Below are 27,837 nucleotides of genomic sequence, written 5' to 3'. Positions count from 1 at the left end.
ATCAGTTGTGTTGTGCAGGAGGTGGATACAGTACACAGCTGATAGTCCTACTGAATAGACTGTCACAATGTGTATTATGGCAAGAAAAAAGCAGCTAAGTAAAAAAACAAGTGGCCATCATTACTTTAAGAAATGAAGGTCCGTCAGTCTGAACAATTGGGAAAGGTTTGAAAGTGTCCCCAAGTGCAGTCGCAAAAACCATCAAGCGCTACAAAGTAACTGACTCACATGAGGACCGCCCCAGGAAAGGAAGACCAAGAGTCACCTCTGCTGCGGACGATAAGTTCATCTGAGTCACCAGCCTTAGAAATCGCAGGTTAACAGCAGCTCAGATTAGAGAACAGGTCAATGCCACACAGAGTTCTAGCAGCAGACACATCTCTAGAACAACTGTTAAGAGGAGACTGTGTGAATCAGGCCTTCATGGTAAAATAGCTGCTAGGAAACCACTGCTGAGGACAGGCAACAAGCAGAAGAGACTTGTTTGGGCTAAAGAACACAAGGAATGGACATTAGACCAGTGGAAATCTGTGCTTTGGTCTGATGAGTCCAAGTTTGAGATCTTTGTTTCCAACCACCGTGTCTTTGTGCGGCGCAGAAGAGGTGAACAGATGGACTCTACATGCCTGGTTCCCACCGTGAAGCATGGAGGAGGAGGTGTGATGGTGTGGGGGTGCTTTGCTGCTGACACTGTTGGGGATTTATTCAAAATTGAAGGCATAGTGAACCAGCATGGCTACCACAGCATCTTGCAGCGGCATGCTATTCCATCCTGTTTGCGTTTAGTTGGACCATCATTTATTTTTCAACAGGACAATGACCACAAACACACCTCCAGGCTGTGTAAGGGCTATTTGACCAAGACGGAGAGTGTTGGGATGCTGCGCCAGATGACCTGGCCTCCACAGTCACCGGACCTGAACCCAATCGAGATGGTTTGGGGTGAGCTGGACCGCAGAGTGAAGGCAAAAGGGCCAACAAGTGCTAAGCATCTCTGGGAACTCATTCAAGACTGTTGGAAAACCATTTCAGGTGACTACCTCTTGAAGCTCATCAACAGAATGCCAAGAGTGTGTGGAGCAGTAATCAAAGCAAAAGGTGGCTACTTTGAAGAACCTAGAATATAAGACATATTTTCAGTTGTTTCACACTTTTTTGTTCAGTATATAATTCCACATGTGTTAATTCATAGTTTTGATGCCTTCAGTGTGAAGCTACAATATTCATAGTCATGAAAATAAAGAAAACTCTTTGAATGAGAAGGTGTGTCCAAACCTTTGGTCTGTACTGTAAACTGGCTTAATGTAGTTGTTCTTATAGACAGTGTCAGGATCTAAAGCACACAGTGGGAGTCTTAAGACATGAACGTGTATTTTAATCTTCTGCATTGGTTACCGTCATGTTTACAATGCTGCAAATCTCTCCTTTTATCTTAAATTTGCAGCTTTTATTTTGTAATCCCACCCCTTGCTATGTAGGATGCATTTCACATCTTGCATAAGTTGCATAGACAGGTTTTAATGTGCCTTTTTGCACATTAAAGTAGGCTTGTCATCACACATAGGGTATCTGGAAATCACACCAGTTTTGTGAACATATTTAATCCCATGTATCCCATTTACCCCAAAAGTAGATATTGGACATCCTTAAACTTTTAAGATCAAAGTCCTTTTGTTCCTCCATAAAGTAAGTTCAGAGTCCAATTTTGATTGTGTTTTGCAGCTGAATCAGAAACCTGGAGGTGCAACTAAATCTGAAACAGATCTGCTGATTTTAAGAATAATCAAATTTCGTTTTTCCGTCCATGGCGTCAGCTGAGCTAGAGGACATCATGTCCCACTTGTGGCCTTTTTGGCAAGATTTAGCCAATTAAAATGTCCAATTTCCACCATGCAATGAAGAAACAGCTGCTCCTCTGATGAGCTCCAAATTGTGTGGCCTACAGGTTACATTTCACCCCTGTTTCTATTTTTCTAGCTCTGATTCATAATGTAACAGTTTTACTGACAAACTGGGTGCACTGTGCTGCATTTCCTCTTGCTGCTCTGTTTTTGTCCATGTTGGATTGTATTGGGTGCTTAGCAACAACTTTAATAAGCACTGCTTAATTGTATTCCTCTGTAGAGTGTGTTCAGACTTAAGGTCAGTATTTGTTTCTAAGTTGATGAAATGAAAACAGTATGTAAGATTTCCTTCAAACCAAATTCAAGCTGCCCTTCTCAGGAACTTTGGAAGACCTTTTAATTTCAGTGTGAGGGCAAACATGACCCTGCTAAGCTCTTGTACTCACTACTAAGGTGTGTCACTGCTACTTTCTCAGCAAGCCTATCACAATGGTAAATACACGTATATGTCTTCTGCACTGTGTCTCCACACAATCTGTGGAATTTCCTTCTAATTATGAGAGGTTTCTGCACCTCACCCATCTGTTTCAGCCTTACTTCAGGGAAGGAAACTCTCAGTATTTCCACCCACTTATAATCAGCTTGAGTGACGGAAGTCATGGGTTTATTTATGTAGACAATGTAGCGCACCACTGAGTTTGCCATTCTGAGCTGTAATTGTAACCAATGGATTGTTCTGCAGGCATATCTCAGCAAGTACAGTCTACATATTAAACTTATTTCATAAAGCCTGCGAGCTCCAGCTTGAGCTTTTTCTGCTTGTCTTCAACCTCCTTCCTTTCTTAATAAAATGGCAGGGATTCACTTTGACAATGGGACAAAAGACTTTAGCATTTAAACTTTAACCCGAAGGACTAACAACATCCCTCAGTCTCCCAGCTACCAGCTTACATGCATGTGTGTACATTATGGAGTTGTGCGTGCTTCTCCTCAGCTGAGAGCCCTATTCCACAGGACGCCTGGTAAATATGATCTCTGTGTACAAGGGGCCAGGGCATGGCATTTTCAGAGTGTGGATTATTTGTGGGCTGCACTGTAGCACAGTTGGTAGCACTGTTGCCTTGCCGTGAGAAGGTCCTGGGTTTGACTCCCAGCCTGGGGTCTTTCTGCATGGAGTTAGCATGTTCTCCCCGTGCTTGTGTGGGTTCTCTCCAGGTACTCCGGCTTCCTCCCACAGTCCAAAAACATGACTGTTTGGTTAATTGGTCTCTCTTAATTGCCCTTGGGGTTAGTGCATAGTTGTTTGTCCTTTGTGTCTCTATGTTGTTCTGCGATGGATGGATTACTTGTTTCAGCAGCTTGATGAGATTATTTTGGTAGGAGTTAAAACAGGGGCAAGATGTGCATAGCAGCCATAGTGCCAAGAATTTACTTGGAGTGCTGCCTGCCTGGCGCGGAGACTAGGTAGAAGTCATGGCATGGGGGCGTTGGGGCCAGCCTTCTTCATATTCCCTGATGACCAGTCCACACAGCTCATTGACAAGCTACAATTCCTGCTACCAGGCTTCTCCATGCAGCACTTAGCACTGAGATGCGCTGCCACGACAATGGCAATGAAACACTGCAGTCTCACTACTAAAGTTTTGTGAAGCTGAAAACAGTTAGAAAATGTTTCTTCTCCATTACGAGTAATAGAGAGCACACTGTGTTCTTGATGCACACTGGCAGACCTCTTCAAGACCCTCCAAGTTATGGCTGGCTTTTAGTGCAGTCTTTGCAGTGTGAAGAAGGCCTAAATGTCAACCAAATTGAAAGCTGCTCAATTTCTTTGAAAATGCAAAGGAAAAGATAACCCTTCCTTTTTAAAATTTCTTTTTTTACCATCGAAAACACTGGACTTGTAAACTCAAAGTAAATAAGGATATATTAATATTAACTTATGACTGTGAGAATGATGGAGTTGTTTTGTTGCTGTTATCTTATTTCGTCTTAATTTCAACACTAGCAATAAGTTAGTGATTCCAAACATTTGTCAGGTACAAAACATGCCTGAGGTTCTTTATGTTTCTTTCTGTCTGATATTTTGTTCCAAACAAAACAGAAACGAAAATAACGTTAAATATGCAACTGTCAGGATTATAGTGGTGGGCCAGATATGGTCATTATTATGTTGGATTCATATCTGCTTGACCAAAAACCGAGGCTCTGTCTGTATCTCTGAGTTTACACATTTTAATAATATTAGATGTTAGAAAATGTCCAATACAAACAGAATACAACATCAAATTGGTGGCTGATGCCAAATAAACAGAATCAGTATGTGTAGATGATTGTCACAGGGCTCACCTCTGAATTTAAATCTGTTTATGGTGTTTGGTTGTGTTTGTCAGACCCTCCATGAGGAGAAGACGTCCCACGAGATGAACATGAGCAGTGTGCGAACTCACTATGAGGAAGAGACCAGCCAGATGAAGGAGGGCCAGGGTCGAGCTCTGGAGGAAGTGGCCAAGAAGCACAGGGTGACCCTGGAGAACGCTCTAACCAACGCTGAGAAGGACAAGAACCGCCTTCTGGCTGTGAGTACTCACACAGTCAAACTCCAGCAGGCTGATATTCACCCTTCTTCAAGGTTAAGTTACAATTCAGTGCCAGGAAAAATCTTCTTAAAGCATCAACGAGCATTCCTGTTCCCCAGGATCCCTTATGGCTGCGTCTGTGCTGTTAGATTTTAAATATGTTTAACCTGAACAGACAGAAAATCAGGATTGACTCAGAGAAAATACAAGCTGTCAGCCTCATCAGTCCCTCTGTTGTCTGCTCTCACTGCCTGCCAAAAGAGTTGCTCCTGTCACAGAATTCAATCTGTTGATGTTGTATCTGTTTATAAGTGAGTGGTTATTATGCATGAGGGACGTGCAGCATTGTCTGCATATGTTTTAATATGAAAAGCAGCACTTAGTATATCTGGAGTAACTTCTGCTGCAAACACCAGCATATGCATGCTAAAAATACACATTTTAAACAGAAAAATCTGGCCTGTTTGTTTATTCATCCAGGTCATATTCTGCTCACTGCTGAGAACTGCTGATAAAGTGGTTCTCTGTGGGGAAACGGTGATTGTTAACTTATCCACAAACTCTCTGGGAGCTGGTTTATAACAAGCCAACATTTTTCAAAAAGCAGTTTCACATCGGCTTGAATGTGGTTCAGAAGACGGATTAGTCTGCTAAAAAAAATCATATTGTCTTTGGAAAACTACAAACTACATTTTCAGTCTTCCCAGTTCTACTTCTACTCTATGTTGTAAATATCTAACAACTGCTCTCGTAGCTAAATAACATCCATCCATCCATACATTCATTCATCTACAATGGACTATTTCAATGTTCTTTGTTTGTAAAAAGGAAAATTTAAAATTGCTCAAAATATTCAAGATTGTTTTTTCTAAAAATATTATTTTCCCATCTTGGGTAAGGTGAAAAGAGAAGACTCTTATTTTTCACCAGAGTTAAAAATATATGATAGAATAAGCAGCTGACGGGCTGCCTATTCTATCATATATTCTATTATATTATGTTGTAAATATCTAACAACTGCTCTCGTAGCTAAATGACATCCATCCATCCATATATCCACCTGTTAGGGTCATCCATTTTGGTCGGACAGACCGACTAGGCTGCGCAGTTCGACAGGCGCAGGTCAACAGGCGACGCAGCTCTGACGTCCCCCAGAATTATAAAACCCGCGGAAACCAAACTTTCGTTGCCATTTTCAGCGTGTCTCAAGGGATGACGCAACGAAGGCACATATCTGGAGAGACAAAAGCTCGCAGGCGAACTTTTCCTCCACACAGCCATTCTCGGAAGAGCTTGAAAGCTGGAATTCTGTCTGATACAAGAAGGTCAGCAGATTCATAACCGATTGAAGACCCCGTCGACACCCGACGCAGGTGGAAACCCACAGAGGTTTTGTCCATGGAAATGAGGTTCCTCTTTGTTGATTCAGTCGACTGCAATGGTTTCTCATATTTTCCCATTTGGACGGATGAGAAGTTTACAGTTTTTGAGTTGTTCTCGGACGCGTGACACTCTGGTGCCCCCCCATTTTTCTTCAGACCTATGACCCATCCTCAAACCGGTGAACAGAAAAAGTCAACGTCAAATTATTTCATTTATATTGAATTGGATAGGTGCATTTAGAGGTCTAGGCAGGATGAGGCATAGTTAAGGTGATTTAGAATCACCAGTAGTTAATCTAAGGTTTCTCTTGTTGCATGCAATGCTGATTGAAGTGTTTATGCTGAGCTGTTTGATTTGCTGTGCGGCTGAATCGTGGATGCGATCAGCAAGGTGAGTGTTCATGTTTTGGTCCAGGTGATCCCAAATCAGCCAGGAGTTAGAAGTTGGACTGCTGGTTTGATCTTCATAGACACTCTATGCACATATCTTTTCTTTTATTAATATTTTTAGATAGTTATTTTGCTCCCTTCTGTAGAATAGTGCATATTTAGTTAAGTGAAGTGATTTTTGGACCAGAATAGTAATTGAATTGGTCAATAAATGTTCACATATATATAAAGAAAAGTGTTTGTGTTTATTTTGTGCAAGAGTGATTTATCTGTCAAAATAAGGTGAAAGTTCCCACACCGATCGGTGGAGCAGCTGATTAAACAGTGACATTTAGCGTGGTTATGGTTAATAATGATCAATAATTAATGATAAATAACTAATTGTAATTATTAAGTACTTTGAGCCCATAATCACAACACCAGAGTGCATCTCTGATTTTTATTTGTAAGCAATGATTTTTCATTGAGACAACTATATGTCTGAAGTATGATTTTTAATTATAATTTTTGATAAATATTCATTCATTAATAATCATAATCCTTACACATCCATCCATCCATCCACTGTGCATTGAAGTGTTGTTTTCTTGACACCTGACTGTCCACGGGAACTAAACTGTTACTTGAAGTAATTTCTTTAAGAAATTAAAACTAGTCCAGCAAAACCCTGACACATGATGTATGCATCATCAGCCAATTTATAATCACTGTTTTCCAGGTTTTCAGCTCATAGCTCTTTGAGGCATTTGTGTTGTTTTTGGTAATATTTTTAGATTGTTCTAAAACATGCCAACACATATCGTGTTTGTGACGGGAGTAAAATAAAATCATGTTGGCATCCCCAATAAAATATACTTTTGCAGGACTGAGATAGGTAGTGCAGCCATAATTTAATCATAGTATTTAATCTTTAATAGTCATCTTGTAAATGCAGATTGTATAAAAAGGCATAAAATTCAGGTACTTCATGTAAGTACGTTAAAAGACCCGTTTGAATGGCATAATTACGTGTTGTGAAAGTGATTTATAGTAGAATACTTTGAATCACTTAGTATAAATATATATATATATATATATATATATATATATATATATATATATATATATATATATATATATATATATATATATATATATATATACAGGGGTTGGACAATGAAACTGAAACACCTGGTTTTAGACCACAATAATTTATTAGTATGGTGTAGGGCCTCCTTTTGCGGCCAATACAGCGTCAATTCATCTTGGGAATGACATATACAAGTCCTGCACAGTGGTCAGAGGGATTTTAAGCCATTCTTCTTGCAGGTTAGTGACCAGGTCACTACGTGATACTGGTGGAGGAAAACGTTTCCTGACTTGCTCCTCCAAAACACCCCAAAGTGGCTCAATAATATTTAGATCTGGTGACTGTGCAGACCATGGGAGATGTTCAACTTCACTTTCATGTTCATCAAACCAATCTTTCACCAGTCTTGCTGTGTGTATTGGTGCATTGTCATCCTGATACAGGGCACCGCCTTCAGGATACAATGTTTGAACCATTGGATGCACATGGTCCTCAAGAATGGTTCGGTAGTCCTTGGCAGTGACGTGCCCATTTAGCACAAGTATTGGGCCAAGGGAATGCCATGATATGGCAGCCCAAACCATCACTGATCCACCCCCATGCTTCACTCTGGGCATGCAACAGTCTTGGTGGTACGCTTTTTTGGGACTTCTCCACACCGTAACTCTCCCGGATGTGGGGAAAACAGTAAAGGTGGACTCATCAGAGAACAATACATGTTTCACATTGTGGACAATGTGAAACATGTATTGTTGCACCATTGAAACCGACGTTTGGCATTGGCACGAGTGACCAAAGGTTTGGCTATAGCAGCCCGGCCGTGTATATTGACCCTGTGGAGCTCCCGACGGACAGTTCTGGTGGAAACAGGAGAGTTGAGGTGCACATTTAATTCTGCCGTGATTTGGGCAGCCGTGGTTTTATGTTTTTTGGACACAATCCAGGTTAGCACCCGAACATCCCTTTCAGACAGCTTCCTCTTGCGTCCACAGTTAATCCTGTTGGATGTGGTTCGTCCTTCTTGGTGGTATGCTGACATTACCCTGGATACCGTGGCTCCCATAATGTTGTGTGCATTTCAATATTTTGAGCAAAACTGTGCTCTTACCCTGCTAATTGAACCTTCACACTCTGCTCTTACTGGTGCAATGTGCAATCAATGAAGACTGGTTACCAGGCTGGTCCAATTTAGCCATGAAACCTCCCACACTAAAATGACAGGTGTTTCAGTTTCATTGTCCAACCCCTGTATGTGTAACAAGCAGCTCATTTTACTTACTGAATATAGGTCAGGAATTTATTATCTGTCCACACACAGACATTTAAATTCAACTTTTTCTGTCAGAATCCTTCACATGGTTGGCAGGTGATTAAACTTCAGATTCCTGCAGAAAATTAGTAATTTGTTGGGGTCCTCTGTGGAATAGGTTCATCAAAAGAGGCTGTAACAGTGACTAAGAGGTTGGCATACCTAAATGAGAAAACGCAGCCTACCTACGTGGGTGCAGTTTTATATTTACCACCTATAACTGTCATCTGGGACGGCGGTCGCTTTGCATAATCTGCTGGAAATGTGAGCAACCTGGGGCAGCTGCTGTCAATGCCTTTGTGTTACAACAATTTTCCAAAAATAAAAACAGAACGCAAACAAATCCTGGTGATGCCACGTCACGTCATCTGCCTTATGAGTCACATAGGTGGAACGGGTTATTTTTGTGCTATTTGAAGGAGGAACTAAAACATCTACCCCTCACGGACGCACACAGCTGTGTTTATGTGTCGCTCTGTGGATAACTGTTTGGCACTAATCAGGTTAAAATCCTCCCCACTCAGTAACAAAGAAGCAAATAAAGCTTGTCTATTTTCAGGTTCTGCAGAACATATTCTCCTTCAAATCACTTTTGCTATTTCAAACAAATTAGGAAATTAGGCTTTGAGGAAGCAGTGGAGCTTTGACATTTAAAAAGGTGCAGAATGCATGGATTTTTAAATTTAAACTCCTGCCTGAATGCTGATGACATTTACATCATGTACAATGGCAAGAAAAGAGTAAGGAGTAAAGTAAAAATTTGAACCCAGTAATTTGATGGAAAAGATGGATGGATGTTGCTGAGCAGCACAACCACATCAAACTGTTGTGAGTTCCTAAGACCTCCAGGTTTAATAATTGACTCCCTCTTAGCACCGAGGTGGGCCATCCTGACTGGCCTGAGGCTCATACATACAGAATACAGTCCTTTCTCAGATTGAGCTTTTTCACAGCCTGTCAGCTGCTTATTCTATTATATATTTTTAACTCTGGTGAAAAATAAGAGTCTTCTATTTTCACCTTACCCAAGATGGGAAAATAATTTGTTTAGAAGCAGCAATCTTGAATATTTTTAGCAATTTTCAATTTTCCTTTTTACAAACGAAGAACATTGAGATAGTCCATTATGAATGGATGGATGGATGGATGGATGGATGGATGGATGGATGGATGGATGGATGGATGGATGGGTCATATAACAATTAAACCATTTAAAAGTGGTCAGTGTTGTTGTTTAGTATAGTTTTAATATGACTGTTCAGACATTTGAAAATTGAAGACGTTTTAATCACTTTGGGTCACTTTGTGATATTTGGACGATTCAGTGTTCCAGATGTTCTTGAATGCACCATAAAAGCAGCTGTTGGGAAATCCCTTGGAGTCAGAGGTTCTCCTCACCACAGTACCATTGTGTTGTTGCATCTTATTCTGTGCAGCGATTTTGACCGGTTGAATGCTGCAGGCAGCTGAATTTAGACTTATAAAAGGGCGAACCAGGTTATTTGAGCTTGTTTATTTCAATTTTTTTTCTGTTTTCACATTGTTTGGGTTTTTCAATTTAATCGTTCAGGCTAAATGTCACATTAAAGGTGAACAACGTTTGGAACAGTCACTGAAAACTGGAAAACAGCTCAGGTCAGCAAACATATATAAACCTCGTAGATGTTTTAGGCAGCATCATCAGCACTTAGTTGAGTTTGAAATTGAAGTGGGATGACATCCGGGGGGCCTAATATTGGAACTAACGGTTACATGAGAGCTGAAAAGATAAAGAAAATGTTTCGGAAATCCTGCAGAACTGTTGATTAACACCGGTCTAATTGATTATAAGAAGGTCTGGCCCACTTAAAGCAAATTACAGAGAAATGAGGCATGACTCAAGACTTTCAGGGAATGCAGTATCTAGTGTTTCTGGTAAGGAAATATGCTGCGTAAGAGCTCCACCCATCTTTACAAATAATGAATATACAGAAGATGGTAGTTTCATATAAGACAATGCACATCCATTAAAACTCCTTCTGCCATCGTCTGCATGTTCCTTTGTGCCTGATGTTTAAATTACACAAAATAGCTAAATATCCTGTGTCAGGCTGATCTGATACGAGACTCTGAAATTGTCTCCTGAAATTACAAACAGGACCAGTTTAATGAGCCTGGAGTATCTGTTTCAAACCACAGCCCACCTTTCATTTGGCTGCTGCCGAGGCGAACAGTTCCTCCTGCCTCGAATAGCCCTTTAATGATGCCTCATCTCCAAAGGGTCCTTATTCCAGTCACACACAGCAGGATGAGTGATAAGCTATTCTCTTGCATCAAAGTTGTGTAATGAGAATGTGTTTTAAATGATATTCCACTGCAGACCTGATCCCAGCTGACAGCTAAGGTAATAGAAAACCATTACGCATTTCCAGGGATATATCCCTTGCTTTCATATAAGCACTTCCTCCCTTTTGTTCCTGTGTGGTTCTTGAGGCCTTGCATTTTCTCCCACTGTGTTGCAAACTCTGGTTCATGATTACTCTGTCTGCATTGGTGAGGAAATGTCTGGACTGAAACAGCGACGAGCAGGAACCGCAGAGGCATTCATTTCACTCCTCACACCTCCACTGCTCCTTCTGTCATCAGTTATCTTCTCTACAATATGACAGGCCAGACAGATGATCCCTCTGTTCATCAGCACCTAATTCTGTAGTCTGATCCAACTTTAATCTAGTAAATGATCTTTTCTTTCATCATTTGCAGTCTTTCAACACTTTGAATTATAATGAGTTCTCTATGAGAGGAACATTTTGAATTTAAATGAATCGGTCTGCTCTGCCTTTGTTTCCAAGTTATGAAATCAATCCTGATAGGTCATTATTGATTTTTTTTCTACATCTGATTTTCAGTTCCGTTCCTTAAAATGGCCTTTGACAATATCCCACAGACAGGAGTAACCGGATGTGGCTTCGTGTCGGAAAAAGTAGGAGACAGTAAATTACTTCACAGGGCTGTCGGCGGGGTTTGAGTCCAACTGAAACTAACAGAGGTCGATGCAGATACATGATTTCTTTCACCATGTAGGAGTGTTTTAAGACCCACTGTATGTTGTTTGTCCCGTTCACCAATTGTATTGTCCAGCGGGATTAGTTGAACCTCATTAAGCTGCAGAATGGATTTAAAACTGAAGAAGAAGCTTAATGTTTCAGTATGTTTAGGTAGTTTTAGGATCACGATTGTTTCGAAAATGTTGTTCCATATTGCAAATAATTCAACTTTTTGTTCTTAGGGTACAATTTTTCAGTAGCTTAGTTGACACTTGCTACACAAGAATAATTTGGAGTTCTTTTTCTAACTTTGCTCGGTGTTTCACTACGGGAATCGCCTCAGCGTGACCAACTACGGAAGCTCCAATGACCTGACAGGTTGAACCGTGTCCGTGGCTCCACCCACCAACCAATATCACGGCCAAGCTATCCTACTCAACTCATTCTCGCTTTCTTCCCGTGTGAAGACTACAGCGAAGCTCCCTCGGCACGCTCAGGCTAGCTTGGCTCTGCTTAACAGTTCTTAGGCATTCTGTAAAGGAATTCGTCGCTGAACGCAGTACCAGGGCAGGCCTGGGACGTGCTGGGTGAGTGTTTTGACAGAAGCATTCCCTACTTGCCCATACATCTGGAGCAGTGACCACATAAAGGTGAGCTGTTCAGTATCTTCTGTTTTAATTAACAGAATAACAGTGCAGACCAAGCACTGTTAGGGTGAGCTTGGTTTCTGGTTTGAGCTAAATGCTAGCATAGGGTTGGTACAGTATGGCTAACGTGTTGGGGCGAGCGGACTTTATCTCCCAACTTTAAGCTGTATTAAGACGCTAACGTGTTAAGACTAGCCTCATTTTAGCCTTTAGCCTTTTAGCTCATCCATGCCTCCGCTGTTTGAGGGCCTTTTGGATGGTGGGGAACTTGAAGCTGGCGGTGGAAAAACGGAGGGTGATGCGAACTCCGACCTCCTTGAATTGGAGGACATGGAGGAAGATGAGGACGACTCCTTGGATAAGACCATGGGGGAAGCACTCTTTTGCAGCGGTCGCTGCAAGATATCGTTCATCCCACCCCGGAGAGGGGAAGAAGAAGCAGGCAACCTAGCCCTTCTGTCCACAGCGTCCCCTTTGAAGAGGAGACTTCCAGACTGCAGAGGAGGCCTCTCAGTCCGGGTTTCAGATGCTCTGGTAGTTCCCAGTTCACCAGGTGTCATGTTAAATTCACCTTCACATGTTTGGAGAGAAGTAATTGTGTGGCAGAAAACACTGTGTCACCAAGCACTCAGCAGTGCCCCATCGCATATTTTGTTCTGGGGCAAACAGAGAAAATAAAAGAAGCTTTTCTGAAACCAGGCAAGTTGCCAAGGGCAGAAAGCCCCCCACAAAAAAAGATAAAAATAACAAAAATAGTTCTCTGCCACTGTCCTCTGCGCACTGAAGAGGCAGCTTGTGCTCTTCAGAAGAGAGCCAAGCTCAGCAGGGCAGAGGGGATGATGTCACTCGGCAGCAACATAGGCCCTCTCTCTGCTCGGGCAGATCAGTGGCACGCATTTCCAAGGGATACAGACTGCAGTTTGCCATGAGACCTCCAAAATTCAACAGGGTGATCTTTTCAGTTATCAGCAGGGATTCAGCACACGTCCTGGACGATGAATTTGCATCCCTAGTAGACAAAAAAGCGATCAGAGTAGTACCGAACGAGGAGGTTAATCAGGGCTTCTACTAACGCTATTTTCTTATTCCAAAGACAGACGGCATATTACTACACCCCATACTGGCCCTGCGTGTGTTAAACGGGTCACTTTACGCAGGAATACATTCAGGATGTTAAGACACTATGTTCTATGCCGCTCCATCCGTCCGGGAGATTGGTTTGTAATGATCGATCTCTCGGACGCATATTTTCACATCGGCATTTACCCCCCACACTGAAAGTTTCTCAGGTTTGCTTATCAAGGCACAGCCCATGAGTTTGAAACCGTCCCGTTCGTGCTGTCATTAGCTCCAAGGGTGTTCAGCATGTGTGTGGAGGCAGCACTGTCCCCTCTGAGGACGAGCAACATCAGAATATTTTCGTACATAGACGAGTACCTAATTTGCAACTAGGCAATCAGCGACTCCCGGGAGGTGATGAGCCACCTCATCAACCTCTGGTTCAGTATAAACTGGGCAAAGAGTCGCTTATCGTTTCATGGTATCAGAGGGGATGATCTTATCATTCACACGGTGCATGACACAGTTTCGGTTGGGAAAAGTTATTTTATTAAGACTTTGCCTGCGGCTCCTCGGCCTCATGTATCTGTAATTTCTGGTGTCTATCTGGGGCCTCTGATGATGAGGGATTTTCAGCAGTGGGTTGCATCATTGCGTCTGTGTCCGCACCGTCATGCAGAGTGAGAGTAACACTGGCATGTGTGTTGGCTCTTTGGCCATGGGAAAACTTGGCGGTTCTCACGGTGGGCGTACCTATAGGAACGATAGCTTCCAGGGTTACCTTGACTACGGTCACGTCCCTGACAGCCTGGCGTGCAACCATGATGGGCAGAACTGTGAATGGTGTATGCTCACCAAAAATGGCATGGCTCCACATCAACGTGCTGGAACTACACGCAGTGTTCCTAACTTTGAAACACTTCATGCCCTATTTGATCGGTCACCACGTCTTAGTGAAGACAGACAACTCCACAGTGGTGGCTTATATCAACCGTCAAGGCGGGACCAGGTCCCTGCAGCTACATCCTCTGTACGGGGAATGGGAGCTGCACCCCCAAGTGGTGGAAACGATCTGGCAGAGATACGGACGGGCTGCCGTAGATCTCTTTGCCTCATGGGAAAACTCTCATGCCCCTTGTTTTTCTCCTTGTCAGATCCAGACGCTCCACTGGGCATGGACGCGATGATGCGCTCATGGCCGAACGTGTTGCTCTATTCTTTCCCTCCTCTCAGCCTGATATCCCCAACTCTCGTCAAAGTGAGGGAGCAGGGCTTGTCCTTGATTCTGGTCCTAACTCTGGGACCTAACTCTGGTGCTAGAGGCCCTTTGCCATCATCCCTTTTAGCCTTTGGAGGGTGTTGGCTTGAAATTTCTTTCATTGAAAACTGCACTGCTCCTAGCCCTGACCACAGCTAAGAGAGTGAGTTACACTTGCTGTCGGTCAGCCCAGCCTGTTTACAGTGGGCTCCTGGGTTCTTCAAGGTATGCTTGAGACCCAACCCTGCTTTTATGCCCAAGGTGTTGGAGTTGTCATACAGATGTTCAATGGTGGAACTGCTGGCATTCCATCCACCCTCAATCTCTTCAACAGAGGAGTAGAGGCTAAATTGCTTATGTCCACTGAGGGCTGTGAGGGCTTATGTGGACAGGACGGTGGGTTTTATTAGAGCTGGCCTTCTGTTTGTGTCTTTGGCCACTGCCTATAGGGGGAAACCTGTCTCACACCAAAGCACACTAGATTGTGGAGGCTAAATCTCTGGCATGTAGATGTGCAGGATCAGAGCCTCCTACAGATGTGAGGGCCCATTCTACCAGGAGCATGGCCACCTCTTTGGCCTCGTTTCATGGTGTGTCAGTTTAGGACATCTGTGCTGAAGCCAGTTGGGCTACACCGCACACATTTGTGAGGTTTTACAGGCTGGATATGGCCCAGCCGTTGCTAGCACACCCTTTGCTCCGAGTAGGGATGTCGGAGTCTGCCTAGGCCTGGATTAGCTTTGCTGCCATTCATGGCTTTGGGGATTAGCATGCAATCCGGGAGGGGGCTATATCTCCCATAGTGAAACAACAAGTGAAGTTAGAAAAAGAACACTGGGTTACTTAACGTAATCACTGGTTCTTTGATAACAGATTGAGGTGTTTCACCATCACATCCCTTTTTGCATGGGCACGCAAAGAAAGTTGCCTAGAATGAGTTGAGTAGGATAGGTTGGCTGTGATATTGGTTGGTGGGTGGAGCCACAGACATGGCTCAACCTGTCTGTCACAGACAGACGTAATGTCATTGGAGCTTCCGTAGTTGGTCATGCTGAGGCGATTCCCATAGTGAAACGCCTCACTCTGTTATCAATGAACCAGGGATTATGTTAAGTAACCCGACGTTCTCGCTTTTTCTTTGAGATGGGTTTTTTCATGGTCGTACAAAACGCATCCCTCTGTGTAATGAATAAATGTGGTAAATTGTATTAGGTGGTGGAGCAGATTCCCTCAGCTCTAATTGTCCTTGGAAAGTCGTACTCATCTCACAGTGTAAGTGAAACCATTATCCCATTAATAAGCAGGCATAATAAGCCATATTATATTGACAATTAGTGATCTTTTATCTCACTTCAGTCAAGGACAACGAAGATGCTTGGCAAAGTTTTCAAAGTTTCTAAAGATGAATTCAGTAAAATGATGTTATGATAAAACATAATTCCAAATCAATGCTACATCCAAGAAAGATGTTTTGTTTGTTATAAACAGTATAAAAAACTAATGAAAACACACGTATGAAAAACACAGCAGTGTCACAACAGCACAGTACTGCTCTGCTCCATGAAATTAAAATAAAATCCACCCAAGGCTTTGAAACCTCTCAAATTCTTCTGGTCGTCTGGTGCTTTAGTTCAACATTTCTTCCAGTATTTTTGCAATTAGACATAAACAATGAAACAAGTTACCTCTTTGTTCTAAACCTTTACACGAAGAATCTGGAATTTGAATGTCTGCTGTATAGACTCAGATTAAAGATCTTGAGCAAAGAAAAGCTTATTTCTCTCGCTGCTCTGTGGGCCCATATATTATGATGAAACTTAAGGAACTGAATGAGAACCGCTCCATTCTGGCTCTGTGCTGATGGTGCTGGAGTCCGGTGCTTCATCTTTCATATATACTCCTATAAATGTAGATGAAGAATTGGCTGTGAGTTCTTGCCATTGTTGTTCCTTTTTAACACATAAACAATTGGATATGTTAGGTAAGATGCTCACGCACTGCGTCTTAGCAGGTGATCCAGCTGCAATACAGCTGACAAAGAGGGTCCTGCAAAGGAAAGTGAGGGGAGCGGACAAAGTCATTGGAGCTTCCCCGCCTTCGTTGTAGCATCTGTTTCAGAGCTGCTGCAGGAACAGTGCTCAGTTCTTCCACAGAAACTCCTCACCTCTTCTCCTTGAACTTTCTGATCTGCTGCCATGAGGCAAATGGTATTGCAACATCAAATGCAGAACCACCAGATTGAACCCATTGGAACATTGTTTCATGTATGCTATTAGGAATAAAATGAAATGTAAGTTATAATAAGCTTAGAATGGCTGTCATTTTCACGATTTGTGTTAATGTTTTGTTTGAACAGGAGATGGAGCAGCAGTTTGAGAAGGAGCGCCTCTCTCTGGAAGAGCAGAAGACGCTTCTCAGTCAGCAGCTGGACGAGATGAGGGAGGAGCTGACATCTAAGCTCAGAGCAGCCAATGAGGAGGTGAGACATGGAAGATCCCCCAAACATGGATATTTTCATGAGATCAAATGATCTTTAGAAAGATTTGAAGTCACCCTGAAGAATGACAGCAAATCATCCTTCAATTTCTGCTGTCTAGGAATAAAAACAGTTACCTAAAACACATACAGGTCCTTCTCAAAATATTAGCATATTGTGATAAAGTTCATTATTTTCCATAAGGTCATGATGAAAATTTAACATTCATGTATTTTAGATTCATTGCACACTAACTGAAATATTTCAGGTCTTTTATTGTCTTAATACGGATGATTCTGACATACAGCTCATGAAAACCCAAAATTCCTATCTCACAAAATTAGCATATTTCATCCGACCAATAAAAGAAGTGTTTTTAATACAAAAAACGTCAACCTTCAAATAATCATGTACAGTTATGCACTCAATACTTGGTCGGGAATCCTTTTGCAGAAATGACTGCTTCAATGCGGCGTGGCATGGAGGCAATCAGCCTGTGGCACTGAGGTCTTATGGAGGCCCAGGATGCTTTGATAGCGGCCTTTAGCTCATCCAGAGTGTTGGGTCTTGAGTTTCTCAACGTTCTCTTCACAATATCCCACAGATTCTCTATGGGGTTCAGGTCAGGAGAGTTGGCAGGCCAATTGAGCACAGTGATACCATGGTCAGTAAACCATTTACCAGTGGTTTGGGCACTGTGAGCAGGTGCCAGGTCGTGCTGAAAAATGACATCTTCATCTCCATGAAGCTTTTCAGCAGATGGAAGCATGAAGTGCTCCAAAATCTCCTGATAGCTAGCTGCATTGACCCTGCCCTTGATAAAACACAGTGGACCAACACCAGCAGCTGACACGGCACCCCAGACCATCACTGACTGTGGGTACTTGACACTGGACTTCTGGCATTTTGGCATTTCCTTCTCCCCAGTCTTCCTCCAGACTCTGGCACCTTGATTTCCGAATGACATGCAGAATTTGCTTTCATCCGAAAAAAGTACTTTGGACCACTGAGCAACAGTCCAGTGCTGCTTCTCTGTAGCCCAGGTCAGGCGCTTCTGCTGCTGTTTCTGGTTCAAAAGTGGCCTGACCTGGGGAATGCGGCACCTGTAGCCCAGTTCCTGCACACACCTGTGCACGGTGGCTCTGGATGTTTCTACTCCAGACTCAGTCCACTGCTTCCGCAGGTCCCCCAAGGTCTGGAATCGGCCCTTCTCCACAATCTTCCTCAGGATCCGGTCACCTCTTCTCGTTGTGCAGCGTTTTCTGCCACACTTTTTCCTTCCCACAGACTTCCCACTGAGGTGCCTTGATACAGCACTCTGGGAACAGCCTATTTGTTCAGAAATTTCTTTCTGTGTCTTACCCTCTTGCTTGAGGGTGTCAATAGTGGCCTTCTGGACAGCAGTCAGGTCGGCAGTCTTACCCATGATTGGGGTTTTGAGTGATGAACCAGGCTGGGAGTTTTAAAGGCCTCAGGAATCTTTTGCAGGTGTTTAGAGTTAACTCGTTGATTCAGATGATTAGGTTCATAGCTCGTTTAGAGACCCTTTTAATGATATGCTAATTTTGTGAGATAGGAATTTTGGGTTTTCATGAGCTGTATGACAAAATCATCCGTATTAAGACAATAAAAGACCTGAAATATTTCAGTTAGTGTGCAATGAATCTAAAATATATGAATGTTAAATTTTCATCATGACATTATGGAAAATAATTAACTTTATCACAATATGCTAATATTTTGAGAAGGACCTGTAATATATATAATATACTGTGTTTAAAACAGTCCCTTGATTGCTTGAATGTTTTATCAACTTGTGTATTTAAAAAGAATTTCAAGAGTTGAAAGAATTTTCCTTTTTTGTCCCTTACATATTGGGGTTCCTGGCCCGCAAGGCATGGCCGTTCGCCTGCTCCCAGCGGAGAAGGGAACTCTATTGTTTTTGCTTCTTTTTTTCATTATTATTGGGGTTCCAAGCCCGCGGGTGCAGGCATGGCTGTTCGCATGTTCATTATTATTATTATTATTATTATTATTATTATTTTCCGCTAAAAGTCGTTGGGCGCAAGAACCAGAAAATGCTGGAAAGAAACTGACATAGCAACCTAGTAGGGAATCGCAACCTCTACTCAGATACTAAACTTCAGACCCCTTAACAACTAGGGGGGGGTATTACGTATGACAACTCATTTGGACTTATAACTTCTAAACCGTAATTCCCACACTCCAAAGGTTTATATCACCTTGTTCCTTGGATGATTGTGCATCACTTTGTAATTGGCTACGCCCACTTCCGCCTAACTAGATTTTTTGCTACGTCGCGACAAAGGCAAAATCTATTTTCCACAACTCCTCCTACATTTTGAGCTCAATCAAGATAAAAACTCTGTACATGCCATTTACAGAGTTAACGGGACACAATAGTATGAAATCTTTGTCAAATGTTTGAAAGTTGTTAAAGCTATATGTGGACAAACTAGCACAAAAGTTCATTGACTATATCTCTGCCATATTTCATGATTTCCAAACAAGATTGGAGAACTTGATAGAGAATGAACTATTGTGCCTATACATTGAGTTTGATACACATTCAATAGTAGGGGGCACTATAAGCACCAGAAGTTTATATCTGCATAACGGACTGATGGATTGACACGCAACTTGGTCCATATGCTCAAGACCTTGACCTCAGGACATACTTTTAATATGATTAAAAGGTGGGCGTGGCTTATACGTTATCTCACATTTGACCTTTGAACTCAGTGAATTTGAAAGATTTTGTTGAGGAAATTACAGATCATATGCAAAATTGTGCTACCTAGGTACATGAAAAATTTTTTTTAGTTTCACCACTAGATGGTGCTGGTATAATGTAAAATGCGTTTTTGGGATCATCTCTGAAACTTGCTTGCAGAGACTAAATCTCAATTCCTGGATGTCTGGATGTTCTTTGAGTCATTCTTAATCATGTGAGTTTTGAAAAAAAAAATCATAATTACGCTAATTAGCAATAATGTTGCGTAATATGCGAAACCTATTTTCATTAACTTCTCCTTAGGGGCAAGGCCAATCAAAGCGAAACTGGGCCTGGTAAGACTGCAGACATAGCCGACAAAACAATGTGGAACGGATTTCAAAATTATTTTTTGGTTTGCGAATTATATGCAATCAAACTTTTTTGAAGCAAAAAAAAAAGTTTTTTGGCCTAACTTGAAAATAGGTTAAGATGTACAAATAATTTTCATACCAGTAGTGCATAAGGTCAAACTGTAGGTATGTACTCATTTTCAGGGGGATCTAAGCCTAGGGGGCGCTATAAGCAAGAGAAATGTATATAGCCAAAATGGCTGAATGGATTTTTATAAAATTTGGTACATTTCTTCAGGATACCACCTAGAGAATATGTTATCAATATGGTAATGATAGGGCAAAGTGGGCGTGACTTATGTGCAAAAATGTACCTCTGAGCCTTCACTTATAAAGAAATTCCCCAAAAATCATTCGTGGTACCTAGAGAGCTCAAACCTTCAGGATATGTTCTGTCCATAATCCTGAAAAGTACCTATTTTAGCTAAAACTCGATCTCAAAGCACGTCACTACAGTGTACAATGTTTGGTAATTAAGCTAGCAGTTGTATCTCAAGTTCTGTTGGGCCAAACGCCGTGAAATTTTGCACACGACTTAAGTAGACAAAGCCTATAATCCCCAATAAACATTGTTCAATTTGGATTTCCCACTTGCGTACAATTAATTCATAAAGAGATATGCTAATCAATAATGGTGATTATAAATTAATTTTGATGAACTCATTAAAGTGTGGTGACTCAAGCAAAAATTCTACATATGAACGAGGTTCTTGGTGAATATTTTGACATTTTTCTGACAAAGTATGGATTTTACGTGAATTTTTCAATTTTGGTCATTATTACTAATATCATTGAAATGATAGTTAACAATTTATTTTAAAACAATCATTAAATTAGAGACATGACAAACAATGTATATCATTCCACATATAGATATGGTTTTCTGAGAATATATAATTTTTTTAATTTGGCTTAGTACTATGGTTAACAATTTTTGGTTGAAAAGGTAATTAATTTAGGCACTTGAATAAACAGTTATATTGTTTCTTCTATAGTCACAGAGATCTAAGAATATTTTGGGAATTCTTTGATAAAATATGGATTTTTAATGAATATTTAAATTTGGTTCATTATAGGTTGTTAATGTATAAACAAAGCCTTTTCATTTTTTTGTTCAAGGATTATTACATATAGGAACATTATAAACAATATATATTATTGTAGATATACACAGGTTTAAATGAGAATATTTTGGCAATTTGTATGACAAACTATGTATGTTTATGGAAGTTCTGTGCTGTCTAGGCACTTGTTACAGGCTGTGTTTAGTGTAGTGGATTAGCTGTCTGCTTCCCATCCTTCAGATTCATGGTTCAGTCCCAGGTGTATCTTACCTTATTATTGGTGTTTTTTTTTCTATCAGATGCAATGCTGCCTGTTAATCCAACACATTTTTTTTATGAAACCCATTACATCTAGGGACATTATAAACAATGCATATTATTGCAGGTATAGACAGAGTTAACTGGGAATAATTTGGACATTTTTTAATGAAGCAGCCCTTGTTATTTTTGAATGAAATATGGATTCTGCAGAAAGCTCACTGTCTGCCGCTCGTGGAGGAAACAGCGCCCCCAAACTTACGCTAGTGGCCAAAAGGTGTATTGCATTCGTAGTGTTCAGAACCACTCACTGTGCCGGCTGTCTGACGCGGGTTCGAATCCCTGTCATGGAAGGAATTGAAACTTAGTTTTTATACAATAAATATGTCTTATTTTTAGATTGAAATTGAAAGAATATCCTTAAATAAATACTTACTCTTTGATCCAATGTTTTGAAAGTTTTTGCATTGAATTAGAATCAAATCAGATTCTATCTGTTATGGCATGTTTGGATTACAATGAATTGAATTTGGACAGGATATCTAATGGCCCTATTTTTTTTTTTATAATGTACCTTTGTTGTGAATTAGTGCTAAGACAAAAAACCAAATTAAAGTTTATATTATATAAAGCATTAAGAATAAATCCTTTGACGAATCATACACATATGCACAATATTTTACTTAAATGAGAAAACAGCTATAAGAAAATAGTTTGGTTTCAGTTTAATTATGTTTATTTAAAAGGTCACAGCAAGAAATACAAATCACAGCAACTTGTACTGCATGTTTTAAAATACTTTTGTTATAGTAAAAGGTCATAACAATTTTCTATATAGAAATACACAGGAAAAAAGTAAAGCATGTAAAGAACACGGTGTTATGTAAAGGGCTGAATATTTGCATTATGTACATGGAACATAGAGCAATGGCTGTCTGATCAGCTAGCCATTTCTTGCCCTTTTCCACCACCCATCTCCTCTTCTCAACCTCATAAAAAGAAGACTGACAGAACTCTGCCCACGTCATTTCCCTGGTCATCCCCTCAGCCTGGTACAGAGAAAAAACCTTAGCAGGACAATAAATATATTTTCCTGCCACACCAGGAAAACCTGTGTGGATGTGTGGACTGTTTGGTCTTTGTTTGAGAGGCCTGTGGCAGAATCTGCACAGCCGCCCAGTGGGATGTTCCTCCTTAGCCTTTCTTGTTTCTCGTTCCTTCCTAACCTGGTTTGAGGCTGTGGAGCACTGCTTAGCAGCTTCAAGCTCTCTCCTGAAAAAAGGAGTTCAGGCAAAATTAGCAAATGGCATTCTTGGATTTGCCAGGCCCTCTGCTGTATAGGTCTGATAGACTTTAGTGGAACAGTAAAAGTATTTCACGTCTTCTGATTGGTAAAAAAAAAATGAATACTGGATCCATCCCCCCGGAAACGTGACTTTGTCTGGCCACAAGCCAAACAGTTCCTTGTTCTTTTTTTTGCAGGTGGTTGTTGCTGATCCTGCTGCTTTTGAACAATGTCTTTGACAATTTTCTCAATTTCTGATACTGTCAAAGGGGCATCCAGTGGTTTATTGCTGGGCGGGTTAACAGTGGCAGGTAGAATAGTTACCACAGGAACATCTACAGTCTCACTTCCTTCTGTGAGGTGATGCCAAAAGTTGTTGAGGCTCCAAAAGCTTCTCTGTACTGGTGTTTAGTGACGAGCTGGTGTTTGTCATCTTATTCAGGTGCTTCACATAACGAGATATATGCTGTTTAGTGGTAGGGTGCAGGAGGCTGTTTGGATTGGTGGATGCAGCCTGAACCACAGCAGCATACTCTGCATCAACTTTGGCAAGAAAGTCTTTTTTCCCATGATGCTTTGCCATGAGTTGGTCAATAGCATCCCTCATTTGCTGTGTCCACCTAGAATGGTCCAGGACATACAGCAGACCACCAGCCTTGATAGGACCCGTGCGAGCAGCACGTGGAGAGGGTGCAAAAGGCAGTGCTGGTACCACTGGGACATGTGATTGAGAGAAAGAAAACAAAGTAGTAGTAAATTCACTATTTTCCATTTGAGTGTATCAACCTATTAAACATAGAAAGATGAAAGGTGAAGTGACTTACCTTTCTTTGGGCAGGGTTGGACTGTCATCTGTCTGCTGAGAGCGCATGCACAAGCAATGTGACCCTGAAATGAGTAATTAAGTTGGTTCATGATAAGTATTTAAATATTTTTAAATTATTTAAAATGTGTCAGCTCTAATAAAAAGCAAACACAAAGCTTACCAGAGCTAAGAGCTCTATCTTCACCTCCTCAGGTAGGTCTGTGGCTGTCACACAGGGAGGGGTTTGCTCAGAGTGGTGAGGCTCTGGGATTTTCTGTGACCTATGCTTATTCCAGTCTAGTGGGACAGGACAACAACTGGGCTCCAAATACTGCAGTCCAAACCTTTCTCACAAAACTGACTTGAATTTTGCAAGGGAAGATCAGCTTCCTTTTCATTGTAAACAGTGAAAAAAGACCAAAATTTGTAATGTATAATATGGTTTTAAAATATATAAATGATCTACTACAGGAACGACAATACACTGCATACACGCTTATAAATTCGCTGACTCCTTTCCGTTTTGAAACGGAAGAAATAGCGCCCCCAAAATTAGTCTAGTGGGCAAAGGTGTATTGCATCCGTAGTGTTAAGAACTACCATAGGAAATGAATGGGAAAAGTTAAGAGAGTTAAGCTTAATCATTCTCGACTCCCAAATAAGTTTTTAATCTTTATTTAAAGCAACTCAGGGTTTCAGCGTGTTTACAGTTTTCTGGGAGTTTATTCCAGATTGTTGGAGCATATGAACTAAATGCTGCTTCTCCATGTTTGGTTCTGGCTCGGGTATGCAGAGTAGATTTGAGCCAGAAGACCTAAGAGGTCTGGGTGGTTCATACACTGGCAACAAGTCTGTAATATATTTTGGTGCTAAGCCATTCAGTGATTTATAGACTAACAGAAGGATTTTAAAGTCTATTCTCTGAGATACGGGTAGCCATTGTAAGGACTTTAGAACCGGGGTGATGTGCTCCACTTTCTTAGCTTTAGTGAATAAACATATGCAACAATGGGAAGGAATGTGGCAAATAATGAATAGGTTAGAAAATTATGTATAGAGAGAAAGGTTTATGTAGGGCAATATGAATAGTGTAAGTATCTGTAGCAGCTGGATGAATTGTAACAGAGTTCACAGTGACCATGTAAAGTGACTAGTGTATGTATGGGAGGAGGGATTATTGGGAATTTATCAGTTTTATGATGCGGGGGATGAAACTATTGCAGAATCTGGTTGTTTTGCATTTGATGCTTCTGTACCTTTTTTGCCAAAGGGCAGCACGGAGAACAGTCCATGGCTGGGTTCGGATGAGTCTTTTGTAATTGTCTGAGCCCTGGTTGGGCCGCGTTTGCGAGCAGTGTCACAGATGGAAGGAAGCTCTCTCCCAATGATTTTTTTTTTCCAGCTGTCCTCACCACTGTTTCTACACATTTCCAGTCTGAGGCGTTGCAGGCCCCACACCAGACAGAGATGCCGCTGGTCAGCTTTCTATTGTCCCTCTGTAGAAAGCTGTGAAGGTGGGAGGGGAGAGGTTTGCTCTTCTCATCCGTCTCAAGAAGTGTAGACGCTGCTGTGCTCTCTTCACAAGAGCAGAGGTGTAGAGGAATCATGTCAAGGTGTCTGTGATCTGCACCCCCAGGAATTTGATGCTGTTGACCCACTCCACTGCAGCATCATTGATGAGGTGGGGGTGTGACTTGGTTGATTTTTCATTAAATCAACAACAATCTCTTTCGTTTTGTTGACATTCAGGATTAGATTGTTTGTTTCACACCAGTCCACCAGGTGTGTTTCACCTCCTCTCTGTAGGCCAGTTCTTTGTTGTCCCCGATGAGACCCACCACTGTCGTGTCGACCGCATACTTAATGAAATGGTTGGTTCTGAACTGGCACGGCAGTCCTGGGTCATCAGGGTGAAGAGCAGTGGGCTCAGCACACAGCCCTGGGGGGGAGCCGGTGCTGAGAAAGATGACGTTGGAGGTGTTTTTGCCAACCCCTCGGACTGGGATCTGTCTGTGAGGAAATCCATCAGCCTGTTGCACAGAGGGCTGTTGAGTCCAAGGAGGGCCATTTTGCTCTCCAAGTTTGGAGTTTGGAGATGAAGTGGTTCTTCCCCTGCTTCTCAAAGCACTTCATCATAATGGGAGTGAGTGTGACAGGGCAATAATCATTGAGTGAAAAAAAAAAAAATTTTTGAATTTAGGGCTGTTGTGAACAATTATTTTAGTAATCGAGTATTCTATCGGTTGTTCTGACGATTATTCGAATAACAATTTTTGTGTTCGTGTAGCAGCTTAAAATATATATGAAAGAGAAAATGCAAGAAAAAAATTCAATTTGTTTTTTATGTAAAATGTTATTGCCTCAAATTCAATAGGATTAAAACATCACCTTTATTAAGTGATTAATGCATTTTCAGCTTCAATTACTTGATTTTTTTATGGATATATGTGAGGTTTGAGATTGCATTAATACAAGCATTTTAGCATTACAAAATAATTTTAATCTTGTATATTGTTTTTACAGATTGCAAAACTAAATGTGATCTTTGTAATGTTAGCAATAGGGTTAGTAAATAGGTTTGGGTTTAGAAATTTGGCTACAAAGAACCGAGTTTTGTTGTGTTATTGTAAATAGCAAATGTTTATTCATGTTTTAATTAAGACTACATTATTATTATGTTGGTCCAGTGTTTGCAAACATTTTAATTTGAATGTTTGACTGCTTCATGTTCAGTATTTTTCTTGGCGGCGTGTCTTTCCCCTCGCCTTCTTCCTCCATAGCTGCTAATATCCCTTAAGGGCCTTTCAGACAGGACGTGGTTTGCGCTGTGCTCGCCGCTGAGTTTAGTGCATTTGCGCTGCGTGCTGCTAAGCCTGTGAGGTCTGAGTGCTTCTGCAACCAAGATCTGACCTGACCCTTTGGAAAATGTGGTCATGTGGGCGTGTGGTAGTCTGGAAGGGGCGGAGTTGCTGGGATTGGCTTGGAACCCGATCGTGACTGCTTGCAGTTCTAGTTTTTCTTGCATTTAGAAAATAGAAATAATTTTGGTTATCCTGTCTGACCACAAACATGAAATGTTTAATCTTATTTAATGTTAGACAGTAAGAAAACCAATCTTTTTAGATTTAAATATATATATGTAAAACGAATATAAATATCAGATTTCAGCTGTACATGCCTGAGCAGTCAGAAATCAGATGAATATCAGAGTTTTTTTCCTTTATTCACCCAAATGACTGTAAAAAATGTAGAAAATCTCCTTGTGTGGAAGTTATAAAGCCAAACGGAGCCTCAGGGTTTTAGCTGTTGAACAGGAGTAACTGTCTTAGGGCTGCATTTTACATAATAGATCATTGTTATCCTTTTAAATCCTCAGCTCACAGTCCCTCATTATTTTTTAACCTGACACTGACTGAGTGTGAACAAAGCTATTTAAATTCACTTTGAAACTTGGGAAGAGTTTCCAGACTCCAGCTCTGTGTGATTGGAGGTGAGTTTGAAAAGTTGGGCTACAGGCTTTTGTTGTTTTTTTTTTCTATGACTTTTTTAGATGAGGCGTAGCATTTAATGTTTTGCCAAATTAACTTTGCACGTCAGCAACAATTACAAAGGTTTGCACATTTAAACATTTTAAATGGAAAGTTTTGTTAAATGCATTTTTGATAAAAATGCCACCTCACTGTAAAGAATATTGCAGAGGCTGTTTCAAGGTTGCTTCCGCACTGAGACAAAGCACAAGGTGCAGCTGAGGACAAGTCTGTGCTCTGCGATATTATGTCTGTCTCACCTTCATACAGGTGTCTCGGCTGCAGCAGGAGGTGCGGAAAGGAGAGCAGGATTTCGGGACAGCTGAGGGGCAGATCTCAACTCTGAAGGAGGCGCAGGATAAACTACTGGAGGAGCTGGACGCCACTCGGGCCCGACTTAGAGAGACCAGCAACCTGCTGACTGCGCTGCAGGTTAGCTACAATGCAAATCCTCATGCTTTCCAAACCCAATTCTAACATTTAACATGACAACCGAGGCCTTCAGAGTCTGAGATGAAGCTTTTGGGTTGCTGCAATTCCTCAAACTATTGCACGGTCTAAACGTGCGGTGAATTTAGTGGGATGTCCACTCCTGAAAAGATTGGAAGCTATCTTAAATGTTTCCCTTTTGATAATAAGCTTTTTTTTAGGAAAGTGATGGACTTCAAATAGTTTGGAAACCGTCTAACACTTCCTTGATGGCAGTTGATGGGCA

General features: G+C 41.3%; 1 protein-coding gene across 2 annotated transcripts in view; it reads left to right on the top strand.

Moving 5' to 3' along the window:
• The window catches only part of fam184ab (family with sequence similarity 184 member Ab), a 212,807-nt gene that overhangs the window by 116,835 nt on the left and 68,135 nt on the right, over positions 1-27,837 (top strand). For both annotated transcript variants that reach the window (XM_047388056.1, XM_047388057.1), the window contains exons 9-11: positions 4,235-4,420; positions 16,917-17,039; positions 27,393-27,554. In XM_047388056.1, the coding sequence (XP_047244012.1) occupies positions 4,235-4,420; positions 16,917-17,039; positions 27,393-27,554 (471 nt within the window). The remainder of the gene's footprint in view (positions 1-4,234; positions 4,421-16,916; positions 17,040-27,392; positions 27,555-27,837) is intronic.

The sequence above is a fragment of the Girardinichthys multiradiatus genome, chromosome 15 (assembly GCF_021462225.1).
Source record: "Girardinichthys multiradiatus isolate DD_20200921_A chromosome 15, DD_fGirMul_XY1, whole genome shotgun sequence".
Taxonomy (NCBI): Eukaryota; Metazoa; Chordata; class Actinopteri; order Cyprinodontiformes; family Goodeidae; genus Girardinichthys; species Girardinichthys multiradiatus.
Note: the sequence above shows the minus strand (reverse complement) of the source record. Positions and strands in the feature narration are given on the sequence as shown.